The sequence below is a fragment of the Pollachius pollachius genome, assembly GCF_949987615.1.
Source record: "Pollachius pollachius genome assembly, chromosome: 2".
NCBI classification, from domain to species: Eukaryota; Metazoa; Chordata; class Actinopteri; order Gadiformes; family Gadidae; genus Pollachius; species Pollachius pollachius.
The window spans coordinates 32,776,296-32,793,795 of NC_136935.1; the positions used below are offsets into that span (position 1 = coordinate 32,776,296).

The window sequence follows — 17,500 nt, forward strand, 5'->3', positions numbered from 1 at the left end:
ACGAAGAAACGCTGTCAAAGAAACCACCGAGAAAACACGAGCTGTCAGACCGGTCTCTAACCCTAACGCTCGTTCCAAGAGGTCAAAGCTCATGAGCTTGGGAATTTAAACAGATTCAGGTTTCCGAGGCAACAAGACAGCTGACTTTGCCTTCTCGGCGCTCTCACGGAAGACAAGAAAGCGTATTATTTCTCATCTCCAAAAAAACCCCAGAGAATGTGAGATGGTTCAACAAGTCAGGCAGAGGGTTGGATGGACGGATGGATGGATGGATGGATGGATGAGGACTTACGTTACAGACCAGAGACAGCAGAGAGGGAGAGGGACGGACAGGGAGACAAGGATAGACAGTGCAGAGAGGAGAAGAGATGGATGGAGGTGGAGCTACATGGATGTCGCATGAGAATGACATCATTCAATCACAGGGGGAAGATGGAAAGACGAAGAGAGGCTGAAAAAAAGAGAAGGAAAGAGGACAGAGACTGATTCAAGTCAGGTTGTGGAGAGAATCTGAGATGGACACGGATGAGAGGGAGGAGGAGAAGGAGGAGGAGGAGGTGGTGTTAAGTGACAATAGGGATGGGGTGTAAAGTGGGAGGAGACTAAACAGGAGGTGTGAGGAGACGAGGTGAGGACATGAGGATATGAGGAGGTGAGTTAAGGAGGTGAGGAGGTTAACAGAAGGACATGGCGCTTGACTAAGGTCTTGATATCATCGGTCCAAAGCGCCAAAAACTAATGAATAGTATGAGTCAAAGAAAATGAAGAATATCTTTCCTCTCCGAATCAAGTGGAAAAACACAAGGAAGAAAAGATACAAAGCCAAAATTCCCAAAAGCCCTAAAAGAGTCCCAGCTACAACTAGCCCAATTTGTTGGCTCATCTTGTTTGTGTGTTCATGAGTTGGTTGTATGTGAATGCGTATGTGGGTGTATGTGTGTGTGCGTGTATGTCAGAGTGTTTGTCTGTGTGTGTGTGTGTGTGTGTGTGTGTGTGTGTGTGTGTGTGTGTGTGTGTGTGTGTGTGTGTGTGTGTGTGTGTGTGTGCCATCCACAGAAGCAATGGAGCCAGAGGACTGAATGCACACCTCCTTGCCACTTCTTCTGTACCTGCATCGTCAGCAATCCACCGCACTAGTCGACTCGGGATTGGAACCCTCGCCCTTCTGCAGTTTCAATATGCTTTGTTCTGTGTTCACAAACAAGAGATTTAACCTGTTGCGGTTTGGTTTCAGCCACGGGTCATCTTTTACAGGTGACGCACGGTAAATACAACCTATTTCTTCTTTTTAGGATGTTTTTTTTGAAAATATGCAATTAATGCTGTAAATACAATGAAAAGGTTGCATGATGACTTACATTCCCAACCTCAAATTGAAGTCGTCTACATAAAGCAACAGCCATTTGCTTCCCCGCCTCAAATAAAAAAAGCCCTGCTAAATTGAGATATTAGCTCGTTCTTTTCAATATTTTTTTACTGCTTAATCGTTGACGTCATGAACTCCAAGTTCATCCTAAAATGAAGGAATTTCTTTCTTTGTTCTTTTATATCTCTGATATCTCTGTGTGGTCGGGTGGGCGTGCATGTATGCGTCCGTGCGGGCTGCAGAGGAATTGGCAAAGCTTCCTCTCGTTCCTTTACCCCTGAGGACTGGCTGTCCGGAGCCCGGGGAACCACGGGGGAAAACCACCAGGGAGAACGGAAAAAACCAAATCAAAGAACCCCACTATCACTTTCACTATCACTCCATTCCACCACAGAAGCCCCCCCACCCCGCGGGTTTGTCGGTCAGCAAGGAGGGAACAGCACTCAGCGGACAAATCACCACCATGAAAAATAATAAGAAGAGGAAGAAGAATACCTGAACAAAACCGATAACACACACGACCACGCGCACGCACACACGCGCGCACACACACACACGACGAGGGAGAGTATACAACGCTGGGAAAGGGGTTCAAGGGGTCACGAGTAAGGGATGAGGGAGGTGGGGCAGGGGAGGAGGGAAGGTAAGAGTGGGTGGGAGGGGGAGTCACCATAGGAACAAGGGAGGGATGGGAGAGGGGGAGGGAGGTGAGGTGATGATGGGGGTAGGGAGGGAGGGGGAGGGAGAGGGAGGAAGGGGTAGGGGGGGGGGGTCTACCTTATAGGCCACCCGCGCTGGACACCTCTTCCCAAGGCCAAGAGGTGGACACATGTGTCTTAGCATCTGATACATGTCTGTATAAGTGATCCTGCCGCTGGGGTGGTCGCACGCACCATACACGCACCACACACACACACACGCACACGCACGCACATTCACACGCACACACATATACACACACACACGCACGCACAGGCGCACATACACACACACACACACACACACACAGGCGCGCGCACACTTACACACATACTCATCCACACACACACACACACATCCACACACAGGCACACGCAAACACACAAACACACACACCACCGCGACCACCACCACCACGACCGCCGCCGCACATCCACAACAGAGGACAACAAGGAAACGAAAGCAAACACAATGTGAGGGAGGGGGAGAGAGACGGAGGAGGTGTGTCGAGGAGAGGACGACAGGAGGAAGTAACAGAAGGAAAGAAGGAGGGGAGGGGGGGGGGACAAATACACACAGGTTATTGTTCTGTAGCCGTGAACACGCGTGGTGAGAGAGAGAGAGGTGATATATATAGAGAGAGAGAGAGGGAGCATCTTCTGTGGCTCTACTCTGGCACGTTGTTCAATGTGAGGAGGAGAGAGAGGAGATGATATATATATATATATAGAGAGAGGGAGGGAGCGTCTTCTGTGGTTCTACTCTGGTTCGTTGTTCAATGTGAGGAGGAGAGGAGAGAGGAAGAGATGAAAGGAAAAGAGGAGAAAACAGAAGGGCAGCGGAGAGGAGAGGAGAGGGGGAGAGGAGAGGAGGAGTGGATAGGAGGAGAGAAGGAGCGGTGAGAGGATTGGATAGAAGAGGAAGAGAGGAGAGGGGAGAGGAGAGGAAGAGAGCAGAGGAGGGGAGAGGAGAGGCAGAGAGGAGAGGAGAGGAGAGGAAGAGAGGAGAGGAGAGGATAGGGAGAGAGGAGAGGAGGGGAGAGGAGAGGAGGAGAAAGGGGGAGAAAGAGTAGCAGTAGGGAGGGGGTTTTGGGGAATTGGACGAGGCCGGGGGTACGTTTTAGTTCGTTAGTTATTGTTAGGACGTTCTATGCGAGGGGCGGAAGGGTTGATTCAGGCTCTAGTTATATTCCTTCTTTCCCGCTCGTATAGAACAGGCAGAGGGCTGCGGGACAGCTCAGTGACACATGAATGCAGGTCAAAGGTCAATGCAGGTCCATGACAGTGATCCACCTCGCTAACAGCACTGATCGATTAGCCGCCCTGGGTCGCTAGGGTCCAGAGCTTGCTGCTCAAATTGTTAGCATAAGTGCAACACAAGCTAGTGTGCCTGATTTGCCTTGTGTTTACTTTGCGACTCTCTACATATCCGTCTGAAATGTCTGTCTATGGGGCGCTGATATAGACCTAATCAATATTTAACCAAAAAGTGTCAATATTCAACCAGTCTGAATATCTGCCAGGTATTATCATTAACTTGTTGTCTTGTCTATACATATTTGCAAAGCCAATTTGTGTAGACAACTGGTTCACAAAGGGTAGACCAAAGAAGTGGTTGGGAGAAGTTGCAAATTCCAACACATTGCTGGACAACTAAAGCCCACCCACAAAGACCCTTGGCACGCTTATTGGTGCGGTCCAAATGGAGGAAAGTGGGGGAACCATTGCAGACTGATGCTTTAAACAAAGTGAACAAGGCAAATTAGGCTAGGCTAGGATAGGCTAGGCTAGTGAAATGTTTTTTTCAATGTCCAATGGCTAAAACAGAGGAGTGGTCGTTGTACAAACCCCAGCTTAACCCCATTTCCCTTCCTCTTACTTCACATATTCAATTGTTCATTCATCTAGCTCATTCACTCAATCATTCATTTTCTCATCATCATCGTCATCCTTCATGCTTTCAGTCTGTCAAGTCTTTGACAGTCAGACACAGGCGCTCACAAAACATTAACTCCCAACTCAACACCATAGCCATACACAAAGAGAGTTTGGCCATGTCCAGTCATGTCTTGCAACACCACTTAAAGTACATAGGATACGATAGAATGTACTTTATTAATGCCATCTAATCTCAATCACTTTAAGTGAATAAGATAAAATGGGATCTTTAATCATCCCAGATGGAAATATTAAGGGTTTATATGGTGAACCAGACCCGAACTATATCCTTATCTTGTAATTCAGAACCAGAGAATGGCTCTCATCTCAATGGCTGGCCACCAGAAGAGCCTCCAGGAACTAAAGACCACCGTGGAGGGCTGATGCATCCTCCTCGGCCTCCTTAAGTAGATAATTATATCAAGGTTGGCTAATTAATTCAATAAAGAGTCCTGGTTTAGGAAACGGACGTATAAGACAGTGGTCCAGAGGCTAATGACATCAGGGTCTCCTCTAAGGTCCCCATTAGGTAACCCTGTTAGCTACCGTTAGCATCTAGCCACCGAGCAATTAGCATGCTAGCAGTGATGGACCAGAATCTGGGCCAAAATGTCTTTGTGTATGCCCCTATCCCATACATGATCATGAACAGCCCTCCCACCTCCTGATCCCTGCCCCCCCGTCCCACCCAGCCCATACTAGAACAAGGCACATGACTAGACCCCACGACTATAGCCTCTGGGAGGTTGTACCCTGGGGACAGGTGAGGGGGGCCTGCACGTGCCCTAGCGCCCAGCGTGAGCGGTGCAATGGCGAGTGCGGTGCACACTATTTTCATGCTCCACACACACACCACTACAGGCATGTGTGTACATTCGTATATGTGTGTGTGTGTGTGTGTGTGTGTGTGTGTGTGTGTGTGTGTGTGTGTGTGTGTGTGAGAGAGGGCATACACAAGAGCGTTTGCATTTTAACTCTGCACATTTCTGCATTGTCCCAAACATTCTCATTCTCATATCAGAATGCATTGACAGTAGAACACCCAAGTCAAACAGCTCTCTAAGGATGGGATGAGGTTACCCAACACAAAAGGAGATGACAATGCTACTCAGAAACCCAAACCCAAAAGCAACCCGATGCGAGAACAACGTTGATTCAAAGTGTGTGCAGAAGGGAGACATTCATGACAGTGTCTAAGAGGCGGGCAGGTGGTTGCGTTGAAGGCTGCGTTCCAAACCTTGCAGGCCACCCTATGTGGGCATTTCTTGCCAAGGCCCAGGGGAGGGGAGATAACCCGTAATAAACTGTACATATCCTTATAATGTATGCGCCCGCTGCAAGAGAGATACAGGAGGTTAGGAGGTTAGGGTGTGAGGCAGCAGCGACAGGCACGCACACACACACACACACACACACACACACACACACACACACACACACACAGGCTTGCACACACACACACACACACACACACACACACGAGATAGTGAGAGTGAGAAAGCGAGCGCGAGACCGAGAGCGAGAGCGAGATCGAGATCGAGAGTGGTGGGGAGAAAGGGGAAGTAGGAGTAGAACACAGATATAAAGAGAAAGAAGAGAGAGGGTGAACATCCACAATCACACCCACGTACACTCCGGCACAGACAATATGCACAGATCATTTAAGATGGAAGAAAGAGAGGCAGAGAGGTGGAGAGTGATAAATAGGTAAGTAGATAGATAGAGTGAAACACACCACAGCAGCGGTCTGTTGTTTTGAAAAGGATAGAAGTTCTAGGCTTAGATTGTATTTTACATTCCACACACTTAACATCCTTACAGTTCTAGTGTTGCGTGGGGAAAGTTCTGTAGAAGAAGAGTATGTGAGCATCTTAGTGTGTGTGTGTGTGTGTGTGTGTGTGTGTGTGTGTGTGTGTGTGTGTGTGTGTGTGTGTGTGTGTGTGTGTGTGTGCTGGTGCATTCTTTACTCACCAGGCTGCAGGGTCGTATTCAGCCCATATTCTTACATACTCGTCCAGGTGATGCGGCCCCAGGATGGACGAGTCCCGGGTCAGGTACTCAAAGTTGTCCATGATGACGGCCACAAACAGGTTCAGCATCTGCACCCAGCACAGAGCTCCCACTCAAACACAAGGCTCTGGGAGGCCATGCACACACCGCTAATTCTTACATTTCAGTCCAATTTCAATCAATTTCAAACGTGATTTCGATTTCCCCATCAGTTGAGGAGTTATTAACTATGCTAGTTATTGACACATTAAACCTTTACACCTGTGGGTTGTGGGTGAATAAACTAAAATTTGAGGTTTTTCACTCAAAACACTTCTTTCTTTACTCGGATCCCTTGTAGCAGAACAAATACACTTTGCAGATACTTTCTTTATCATTAATTTTGGACTCTGCAACAAAGTAAAATAGCGTAATTATTAATCATTCAAAACTATTATATTTCTTAAATTGGTTCCCATGTAGAAGAATAAAATACCCTCCAAAAAGCCTCTATTTGGACACGTTCAACAGCATGTTTAAAGTAAAAGTGTGCACACTTTTAGTCGGCACAATTATCAAGACTGGAACAGGAGGTCAGACTCTTTGGTGTTGGAAACGGCCAGGGGTGGTCGCCACGGAAACAGGGATGAGTAGGAAGCAGGCCGTCTCACCAGGAAGGAGCAGAGGAAGATGAAGGAGACGAAGTAGGTGTAGGCAAAGGTGCTGCCGCACTCTGGCTCAGCGTTCCCAGACAGCTTGTCACACTCCTTCCCCCCGAGACAGGCCAACATGATCTCATGCCACGCCTCGCCCGTCGCACTCCTAAACACACACACACACACACACACACACACAGACACACATAACCATACACATACACACACACACACACATAACCATACACATACACAAGCACATGCACGTTCAAAATCACACGCGCACACACACACACACACACACACACACACACACACACACACACACACACACGCACACACACACACACACAATTATACATAGTTATACACATCATTATAATTATATTTAATTGAGCGAGAGAGACAGAGACAAAGAGAGAGAGAAAGAGTCAGAGAGACAGAGACAAAGAGACAAGAGACAGAGAGAGAGACAGAGAGGGAGAGAGGGAGGGAGGGAGAGAGGGAGAGAGATAGAGAAAAAGACAGAGGGCCCTATTTTAACAGTCTGAAACATAAGTGAGAAGCGCAAAACGGAAGTAGCTTTGTGGGCGGGTCTCTGGCGCTGTTGCTATTATACCGGTGAATAAATGACTCTTGCGCCCAACGCAAATCTAAAATGGGTTGGATTGAATACCAGTAGGTGTGTTTTGGGCGTAACATGCAATAAACCAATGAGAGTGCCATCTCCCAACCCCTTTAAGAGCCACGAGCGCAATGAATCTGACAAGTTGATATTTTGACAGCGCGTTTGGAGTCTCCCCTGAAACAGATGCATGACCACATGAATTTCAAACTTCAAATGGCTCAGTTAATGTCCAACTAATATGGCCTTATTTTCACATGTAATAGCGTTTTCTTCTACAGCTTCAAAAATACTGAGTCGTCATGTTAAGTTTTAATTTTGTCTTAACACATATATATATTATATGCGGTCCTGTGGCCGCAACTGAGGGTCTATTTAATGATATGCGGCAATACATTAACAAACATTGTTTCTTACCAGTATTGTATACATCATCGTTATCAACTTGTGTTCATAATATGCATGTGTCCCCCCGTTAATATACATTGCCATGGACTGAATTATGCGTTAGCCTACGTGTTTAGTTTGCGTGTGGTTAAACAGACACACGGGCGCCAAGCATCACCCGCATTCATTCATTCTTTTAAACACTCACTCGCGGTAAAACTATGTTTCCTCACGATCAATTACTCATCAATCCTAAAAGTTATTGGCTTGTACACGATGCCTGTGTCAAGAAAATATGTCTTTGCTGTACGGTGTTTGCAGATGCATTGATTTAAAAGTACAACTTATTACCGCTGTATCAGCTGTTCTTTCCCAAATAATTTAACCAACGTTATCATTTACCCTTAAACAAGATTTGTTTTGGAAGGCTAGGATATACTTTGCTCGAGTTTATTATTGTTATTATTATTATTTTATCGTTTTTTATCGGCCGGGTGCAAACTAGCAAAGATACATGCGTCGGTGAAGAAAGTAAATTGCGCTGTTTACAAAATAGGGCCCAGAGAGAGAAGGAGAGTCTGACCTGAACAGCAGCATCAGAGCCATGATGAAGGTCCTAAAGTTGTTGTGCTCGTTGACGGCTCCCTCCCCCACCTCGTCCAGGGCGAGATTACCAAACAACTGAACCACACACACACACACACACACACACACACACACACATACGTACACACACACACACACACACACACACACACACACACACACACACACACACACACACACACACACACACACACACACGCACACAGTCACACATGCAAATAGAGAGAGAGATCAGGATTTGTTTGGTGGATGAAAAGAGGACTTTTTCACCATCACCTTCATCATCATCATCCTCATCGTCATGCTAACTGAGACCTTGTGGCGGCAGCGGCACTCACCTGCATGCCAATGATGGCGTATATGAAGAAGAGCATGGCGATCAGCAGACACACGTAGGGCAGCGCCTGGGGGGAGGCAACACCAAAAGTGTGTGTTGTGAGAGTGTGTTTGCCTTCCCGTCCTCTTGAGGACACACAATGAGGACCTCACGTCAGCCAGGGGATAACACGTGTGGGACTTCTTTCAAGACCGTATGTATGAAAGACACAGCATCATACATTTGCTCCAATTACTTGTAGAAATTCTACAACATATTTACGCATATTCTTTTTGAAATATTGATTGTTGTTTGCCCTGACAATTGAGCACACTGCTTTGTTTGTTGCTACCGTTAATGTCTGCCTAGTCGGCCATCTATCACCCTCACAAGGTCCCTGGAAGACCGCTATTCCTTCTAAAGGTTTCTAACCATCCCTAGAAGAACTGTGTAGAAGGAAGGTGTTCCTTCTCAAGGTTTCTGACCATCCTTGGAAGGAGGGATCCCTCTCTGTTTTTCTCCTCGAGGTTCCTTCCCTCCGGGTTCGGGGAGTTTTTCTGAGTCCTTTAGAAGGCCTAGGAGCTGTTGCATAAGCAGTGCCACATAACAGACTCCACTCGCTTTCAACCGAAACACCAGGCGAAACGATGACTCATGTCATGTCTGTATTAGAAGGACGTCACTTTTAAGCCCGAGAGCAAATATCGCTCTCCTACTCGTAGTAGGCACACAAACAAGAAGTGGAATGGTATTGTTTTAACAGCAGAGCACACAGGAGCCCGAGTGGAGCGTGGGCTGTCTTTGTGTTCCGCTCGCTTCAAATAGGACTGCAGTCTATTTCAGAACAGAACATTCAACAGCATTAACCCGCGTCTGTCCCCGACACAGCCGGGTGTTGTGGGCTTCCAGGCGACGGCAAGAACAGACAGCTGGACACTCGTTGAGAGGAGGAGTCGTGTGTGGATGCTGAGGCTGTGGGAGACCACAGTGACGGCCAGGGGTCCGGCCCCATCAGTACCTTGAAGGACTGGACGAAGGTCCACAGGAGGATCCGTATGGTCTCCCCCTGTCTGAGAAGCTTGATGAGACGTGCTGCTCGGAACAGCCTCAGGAAGCTCAGGTTGATGAAGTTGTTCTGGAACACAACCCCCAAGCACATATCACCCACTGTACAGAGCGCACAGTCCACGCGCTGCCTGACCTCATCACAACACACACACACACTAACCTCAACACAACACACACACTAACCTCATCACAACACACACCCTAACCACAACACACACACACACACACACACACACATACTAACCTCAACACAACCCACACACTAACCTCATCACAACACACACCCTAAGCACAACACACACACACACACACACACACACACACACATACTAACCTCAACACAACCCACACACTAACCTCATCACAACACACACCCTAAGCACAACACACACACACACACACACACACACACACACACACACACACACACACACACTAACCTCAACACAACCCACACACTAACCTCATCACAACACACACCCTAACCACAACACACACACACACACACACACACACACACGCCCTAACCTCAACACAACAAACAAACATACACACACACTCCCTAACCACAACACAACACACACACTCCCTAACCTCAATACAACACAACACACACACTCCATAACCTCCAAACAACACACACACACTCCCTAACCTCTAGACAACCCAACACACTAGCACATACCCTCTCTAACCTTAATTCAACACACCAAGTCACACACTTTCTAACCTCAACACAACAAATAAATACAGAAACACACACTCCCTAACCTCAACACAACACACACTCCCTAACCTCAACACAACAGAAACATTATCTCACTCTTACCTCAACATAACATAGCGCACACACGCTTTCTAACCTCAACACAACACACTTACAGACGCACACACACCAACCCTCCCTAATCTCAACATAACACACACAAATACACACACACACACACACACACACACACGCACACAAACTCCCTTACCTAAACATAACACACACACACTCTAACCGAAAACCAAAATCACAAGGTAGTGAGGAATAGAGAAACACAGAGCTAAAGAGACAGAAAGAGAGAGAGAAAGGGGGGGAGAAAGATAGACAGACAGACAGAGAGAGAGAGAGAGAGACAGAGAGAGAGAGAGAGAGAGAGAGGGAGAGAGAGAGAGAGAGAGAGAGAGAAAGGGAAGCTGGGGCTGGGACAACCCAAATTAACAAATAATACCAAATTCTTAACACATGGTTAATTGGACACATTGAACAAAAAAGACAGTCGCAAAGTAAATGCAGGGGGGAGAGTGAGGGAGATATATAGAGGGAGAGAAAGAGAGAGAGAGAGAGAGAGATGAGAAGACAGTAGGAAGAGAGAAAGTAAAACGAGACAAAGCATCATTTTAAATCATCTACAGGTCATCATCCAATCTGGTAAACCATTTTATTTTATTTTAAGGGAACCAAATGCACTGATATCTGGGGTAGGGAAGGGGTTGTGGGGGATGGGGGTTGTGGGGGGCAGCCGAGAGAGGTAATGGAGTACACTGCACCAAACCTGTCAACCACAGGCCCCTGGACACCCTGCTGACATACATTCACGCTCACGATCGCACACACAAATATGCACCCAGGCACACACACACACACACATGCACGGACGCACACACACGCACGGACGCACGCAAGCACACGCGCATGCACACACGCACAACACACACACACACACGCACAACATACACACACACGCACAACACACACACACACACACACACACACACACACACACACAAACGCACTCCTAGGCTGGTGAATTGATTCAAACCTCTGTACTATACCTCTATGCATCTCTCTTTATGCATGTTTCTCTCTATCCCTCTGTCTCTCCTTCTCTCTCGCTCTCTCTCTCTATTTATGTCTCTCTATCTCCGAGGAATATATGGAACCCAGGGCCAATAGCTGGACTCTCTCTCTGATCTCTGCTGCGGTTCTGTGGTTGACAAGTGGAGCACAGGAGCTATGAAAAGGAGTGAGGAGGAGGAAGAGGAGGAGGAGGAGTGATGAAGAGGAGGAGGAGGAGGAAGAGGCGGATAATGAGGAACAGGATGAGAAGGGGGGGGGGAAGGGGAGGAGGAATAGAAGGAGAAGGAGGAGATGAAGGATCAGGAGCGAGGACTGGGCAGCGGATGGACAGTACCAGACAGCCGGGCAGGCAGGGCCACGGCTGAGAACACCAATACATGTCTGCATAGCGTCCATGCAGACCCGGGGACACATGCACATCACACACACCCCCGGGCCCCACGCGCACGTCCAACACACAGGTCACCTGCTGCTGTAACATGCACCTCCTGTATCTACGGTGATGATAGGGGAAGTGTTAAAGATGTGGGTGTGTGTTAGTGTGTATGTGTCTCTGTGTTATCTGTAGCACAGTTTGGCAATGTATGTAGAAGCAGATTCCCAGAGAATGACTTCTTATTCCATGTAGTCACACACTGCGAGAGCATTGCACCAAGGGCCCCCTATTTGATGGCATCATTATAAGCCATTTCAATATCCATCCGCTTGTCAAGTGTCACATGGCATTGTCCATCTAGATCTGGACGGACACGACGACAAAATAGGGGCTCTTTGGATCAAATTCTGCGTATGGCACAATGGTGGAGTAAAGGAGGAATCGCGCTTACATTTGAGGACTAAATGTGAGGATTAAATGTGAGGACTACATGGGAGGATTCATTTTGAGGACTAAATGGGAGGATTAAATGTGAGGACTAAATGGGAGGATTCATTTTGAGGACTAAATGGGAGGATTAAAAGTGAGGACTAAATGTGAAGACTAAATGTGACGACTAAATGTGATGACTAAATGTGAAAACTAAATGTGAAGACTAAATGTGATGACTAAATGTGATGTATAAATGTGAGAATTAAATGTGAAGACTGAATGTGAGGATTAAAAGTGAGGATTAATTGTGAAGACTTAATGTGAGGACTAAATGTGAGGACTAAATGTGAAGACAAGATGAGAAGACTATAGAATATTGTACATCCTACAAGCAACACTAGAGAGTAGCTTGTGGTCCAAAGCACGGTTGGGTCTCTTGCTGCTATCGCGTGTGCAGTGTTGTGAATATTTGAAGAGGTGTGTTTGAGTGGGGGACGACTCAGAAGGCTTCCTGGCCCCTCCCCTTGCAGCACATGCAACGCAATGGGAGGGGGAGCGGGCACTGAAGGGCAGGGCTGGGCAAGATGTGGGAGAGGGAGAGGGGAAGGGGAGGGGTTTATGCATTGACCAATGACGATGCAGCAGAAAGCTTTGAGATATAAATTACAAACCAACCAGATTCTACATTGTGCGGAGATGTAGAAGGATGTATGATTTATTTTGCGGCACAGTGTGGGAGGGGTAAAGATTAGTCAGATTGGTTGTTTTTAGTTTTTTGGTTTGTTTGTTTTGACAAGGGATGGGGGAGGGGGGGGGGTGGTTGATGTTGTCGGTGGGGTACATAGGCCACCACCACCACCACAACCACCACCACCACCACCACCACCATCATCGTCATCATCATCATCATCATCATCATCACCACAGCACCAACACCAAACAGCATCACGGATGAAGGACACGATGAAGAAGGATTTCATAGTGCATTTTGATTGGATGGATTTGTTTTTTGTTTGTTTATCACACAAGAAGTAAGGAGGGTAAGGGAGGGGGAGGGGGTGGGGTGAGGGAGCCAACAGAGTAGAAAGTAGGGGTGAAGAAGGCATGTAGAGAGAGATAGGAGAGGAAGAGTACATCATTACGGTGTTGACACACAAAACAAACACAACATCAAAGAGTCAACAGCCATTATCAACTGGAGCGGACCATTTGCATTAGTGTTACCCCCTGCACACCCCACACCCAAGCTAGCAGTAGCTGTTACCTGGCCATAGGGAGATATAGTTACCAACATCGAGGCCGAATTTTTTCATTGATTCATTACACAACAGAGAGGACCTCTTCATCCGAATTATGTTTCCCTTCTTCTCTTCCGAATTCTAATCATCAATTTAATTTGCATGAACACACAGGAGCATCACAACAGACGCGGCCGAATGAATACGTTAAACACTGAGATCGCTCCAAATAATCCCTTATTGGTGGACGTACGATATGGTGGGTCCAAAAAAGAAGGCCCATTTAAGTGGTCAGCATACTTTGAGAGAAGTCGATTTGATTTTGGAGACCGAAGAATTCCTTAGCAGACAAACGTTTCACACTGCACGCCGTTTCAGTTAACTCACCGTCCGTTAAGACCAGCGGGGTAATAATCAGATCAAAATAAATCACGGCTGCCTTGCTCGACTAATCACTCACAATGTTTACATTGCCTAGTTATGAAGTATGTTGACCAATTAAGACGATAACATTGACGGTTATGCAAAACATCATATATAATACAAACACAACAGGCACTGGACAAAACACTGGAATACCTTAACACACATCAAGAGGGAAGAGGAGGTTAACACACTGACAAGACATAGAAACACTCAGATGGATCCACACACTGCTGTAACAAGATGGGGGCTGCACTCTCATTGATCTGATTGTTACTTTATTAGGCATTATATGTCTCATTTACTGTTGTATATCTATCCATCTATCTTGTGCTTACTATTTGTGTGTGTGTTTATGTTTTGTTTGTGTTCTGTATGTATTTATGTGTCTGTGTGTGTGCATGTGTGTGAGAGAGAGTGTGTTTGAGGCATCGGAAAGAATCGGGTCACACAACTTTTGGGAGAAAACTTTCCACAGTTTGAAACTACTTCCTTAACACCACTAAAGACCAGAGCATATTTACCCTATTTTTCGTGTGCATTTTTTTCCCTTCTCTCCTTTCCAAACACTTACCCCAAGTTCTGTCACTAAAATGTCTGTGATGGCCCCGAGAACCGAGACAAAGTCGAAAATGTTCCAGGCGTCTTTGAAGAAATTCTATTGGAAAAGAGGGAGAGACAAGCAGTGATTCAGACCGATGGTAACACAGGGGTGCATTGGGGAGCAAGCCAATCGCATTCCTGAAAAACCAGAGCACCCGCCCACCATGTTGCTCCATAGGCCAATGGTAGTGTTGTTACCGTGCGAAGAGGCAGGAAACTGGGCTAAGCTAATATCGCTGCTGGAAGAGAGGCTCTTTCAGCTTAGGGAGCCGAAGAAAATGTTCTAGATCTGTCAACCAAAATAACCCTTGGTATAAATTAATAATAGGTAGAAATGCACAAGCATATAGTGTAGGGTAACCCAGATAAGAGGTAGTGTGGAGTGTTTGGTGTGTGAGTGTTTGTGTGTGTGAGTGTGCGTCTGTGTGTATGTGTGTTTGTATGTGTGTGTGTGTGTGTGAGTGTGTGTGTGTGTCTGTGTGTGTGTATGTGTGTTTGTGTGTGTGTGTGTGTGTGTCTGTGTTTGCATGTGTTGGTGAGAGTGTGTGTGTGTGTGTGTGTGTGTGTTTGTGTTTGTGTTTGTGTGAGTGTGTGTGTGTTTAAGGGGTGTAGGTATGTCTGAGGATGTTTATGCATGTGTGTGTGTGTGTGTGTGTGTGTTTTCTGAGTATGTGTGTTTGTGTGTGTGTGAGTGTGTGTGTGTATGTGTGTGTCAGTGTTTGTGTGTTAGTGTGTGTGCCCGTGTCAGCATGTGTGTGTGTGTGTGTTAGTGTGTGTGTGTGTGTGTGATTCTCACCAAAGGACCGAATGCTATGAACTTCAGGATTGATTCCAGGAAGAAGAAGGTGGTGAAGACGATGTTGAGATTCTTCAGGACGTCGTCATACGTCTGAGACGCCCCATCAAACTAAACACATTGACAAAGACACAAACACACACACGCACACACACACACGAATAAAGGCACGTATGCATAAGCATACAAGCGTACATACGCACCAACACACACACACACACACACACACACACACGCAAACACACATGCATGCATGTACACACACAAACACACACACACACATACGAAGAAAGGTAGGTGTAATTTACAAAATCATGTGCAGGGGCAATCAAATAGCAAATTGAATATATTGTAATCTAAATCCGCAACTGAATCTAAATCTCATCGAAACCATGTTTAGCAAGCAAGGTGTCGGGCTTCTCTCTCTCAAGGATCCTACGCAGGCTACAGACTGAGTTGACTATCAAGGCTCTATTAAGAACCCCTAACCAACTAACTTATCGCTCCCCTCTTTGTGAGCGTGAGGATGATGGTGTGGACGTACCTTCATCATGAGGACAATGGTGTTGAGTGCGATCAGAGCCATGATGCTGTACTCAAAGGGCGGCGACACCACAAACGTCCACATGCGGAACTGGAAGCTCAGCTTGTTCTTGGGCATGTGTCGCGTCAGGGGCCTGGCGTTGATGGCAAAGTCTATACAGGCTCTCTGGAGGGGAGGGAGCGATGGAGACATCATCATTATATTATTAATATGAATATGAACATGAATAATAATACACTTTATTTACCTTTTAAAATGTATGATACAAAGTGCTTCATAAGTGCATTATAAACAAATACAAAAAAAGTAAAAGACAGTCAAAAAAGCAATCCTCTCCTCTTCTCTCCTCTTCTCATCCTCCTCATCCTTTCCCCTCGGCCCTTCTCTCCTCTCTTCTCCATTAGCTTGTACCCCAACTCCTGTCTTGTCCCCAGCTCCTCCTCACTTCCTCTCAACCTCTTCTCCTCCTCCCAACCTCCCCTCTCTCTTCCCCACCTCATCTCCTATGCTCCTCCTCTACTATCTCCTCCTCACCGTGTTCATTTCCAAGGCCGTCTTCCATCATCTTGTGTCCCTGCTCCCCTCTCCTCCCCAACTCCATCCTCTCCTCCCCACCTCCTCTCTCTCCTCCCCTCTCTCCATTTTACTTCTTCCTTCTCCTCCCCATCTCCTCCTTCTCCTCCCAACTTCCCCTCTCTCATTCCATCTCCACCTTCTCCTCCCCAACTCCCCCCTACTCCTCCCCACCTCCCTCTCTCGTACCCACCTGTTTCTCCTCCCCACCTCCTCTCTCTCGTCCCCACCTCCTCTCTCCTCCTCACCGCCTCTCGCTCCTCCCTATCTCCTCCTTCTCCACCCCACCTCCTCCTAGGGCCTCCCTATCTCCTCCCTCTCCTCCCCAACTCCTCACACTCCTCCCCATCTCCTCCTCACCTCATTCTTTTCCAGGCTGTAGTCTTCCATCATCTTGTCTCCTTGTTCTTGGAAGGTGATGATGATGAGGGCGACGAAGATGTTGACGAAGAAGAAGGGGAAGACAACGAAGTACACCACGTAAAAGATGGACATCTCCATCCGATATCCAGGGCTCGGGCCCTGGTTCTCATACGTGGAGTCCACCGAGTGTTTTAGCACCCTGGTAAGAGGGGAAGAGGGGAGAGATGATAGGACGTGGGATTATTGCAGCTCTAGTCATCCAAAACAGAGTTTTGGGGGCTGTGTTTATGCATGCATTCATTAAGGAAGCGTTTTGAATTGGAATATATAATATAACTGCAGGAACTTTTAGCGCTGCGCCTAATAGAGTGACTTGAGAATGGAAACAGAAAGGAAGAGAAAAGAGGAGGTGGGAGGAGGAGAGAGGGGAGAGGAGGAAGGGAGAGGGGAGAGGAGGAGGAGAGAGGGCGGACGAGGAGAAGAGAGGGGGGAGGAGGAGGAGAGGAGGAGGAGAGAGGGGAGAGGAGGTTGAGGGAGGGGAGAGGAGGAGGAGAGAGGGGGGAGGAGGAAAGAGGGAAGGGGGGAGGAGCGATGACTGAGAGGAGAGAAGGAGAGAGGGCGGAGGAGAAGAGAGGGAGGAGGAGGAGGTGAGAGGGG

The 17,500-nt window shown here is 47.2% G+C and overlaps 1 protein-coding gene across 1 annotated transcript in view; it reads right to left on the reverse strand.

Annotated features, from left to right (window-relative positions):
* LOC307071319 (voltage-dependent P/Q-type calcium channel subunit alpha-1A-like) overlaps positions 1–17,500 on the reverse strand; it is a 79,683-nt gene that overhangs the window by 19,851 nt on the left and 42,332 nt on the right. The window contains exons 21-30 of the mRNA XM_079730305.1: positions 16,841–17,042; positions 15,908–16,072; positions 15,364–15,474; positions 14,539–14,622; positions 9,600–9,716; positions 8,604–8,669; positions 8,243–8,340; positions 6,663–6,813; positions 5,974–6,101; positions 5,240–5,336 (exon numbers count right to left, since the gene is read on the reverse strand). Coding sequence (XP_079586431.1) covers positions 5,240–5,336; positions 5,974–6,101; positions 6,663–6,813; positions 8,243–8,340; positions 8,604–8,669; positions 9,600–9,716; positions 14,539–14,622; positions 15,364–15,474; positions 15,908–16,072; positions 16,841–17,042 — 1,219 coding nt within the window. The remainder of the gene's footprint in view (positions 1–5,239; positions 5,337–5,973; positions 6,102–6,662; positions 6,814–8,242; positions 8,341–8,603; positions 8,670–9,599; positions 9,717–14,538; positions 14,623–15,363; positions 15,475–15,907; positions 16,073–16,840; positions 17,043–17,500) is intronic.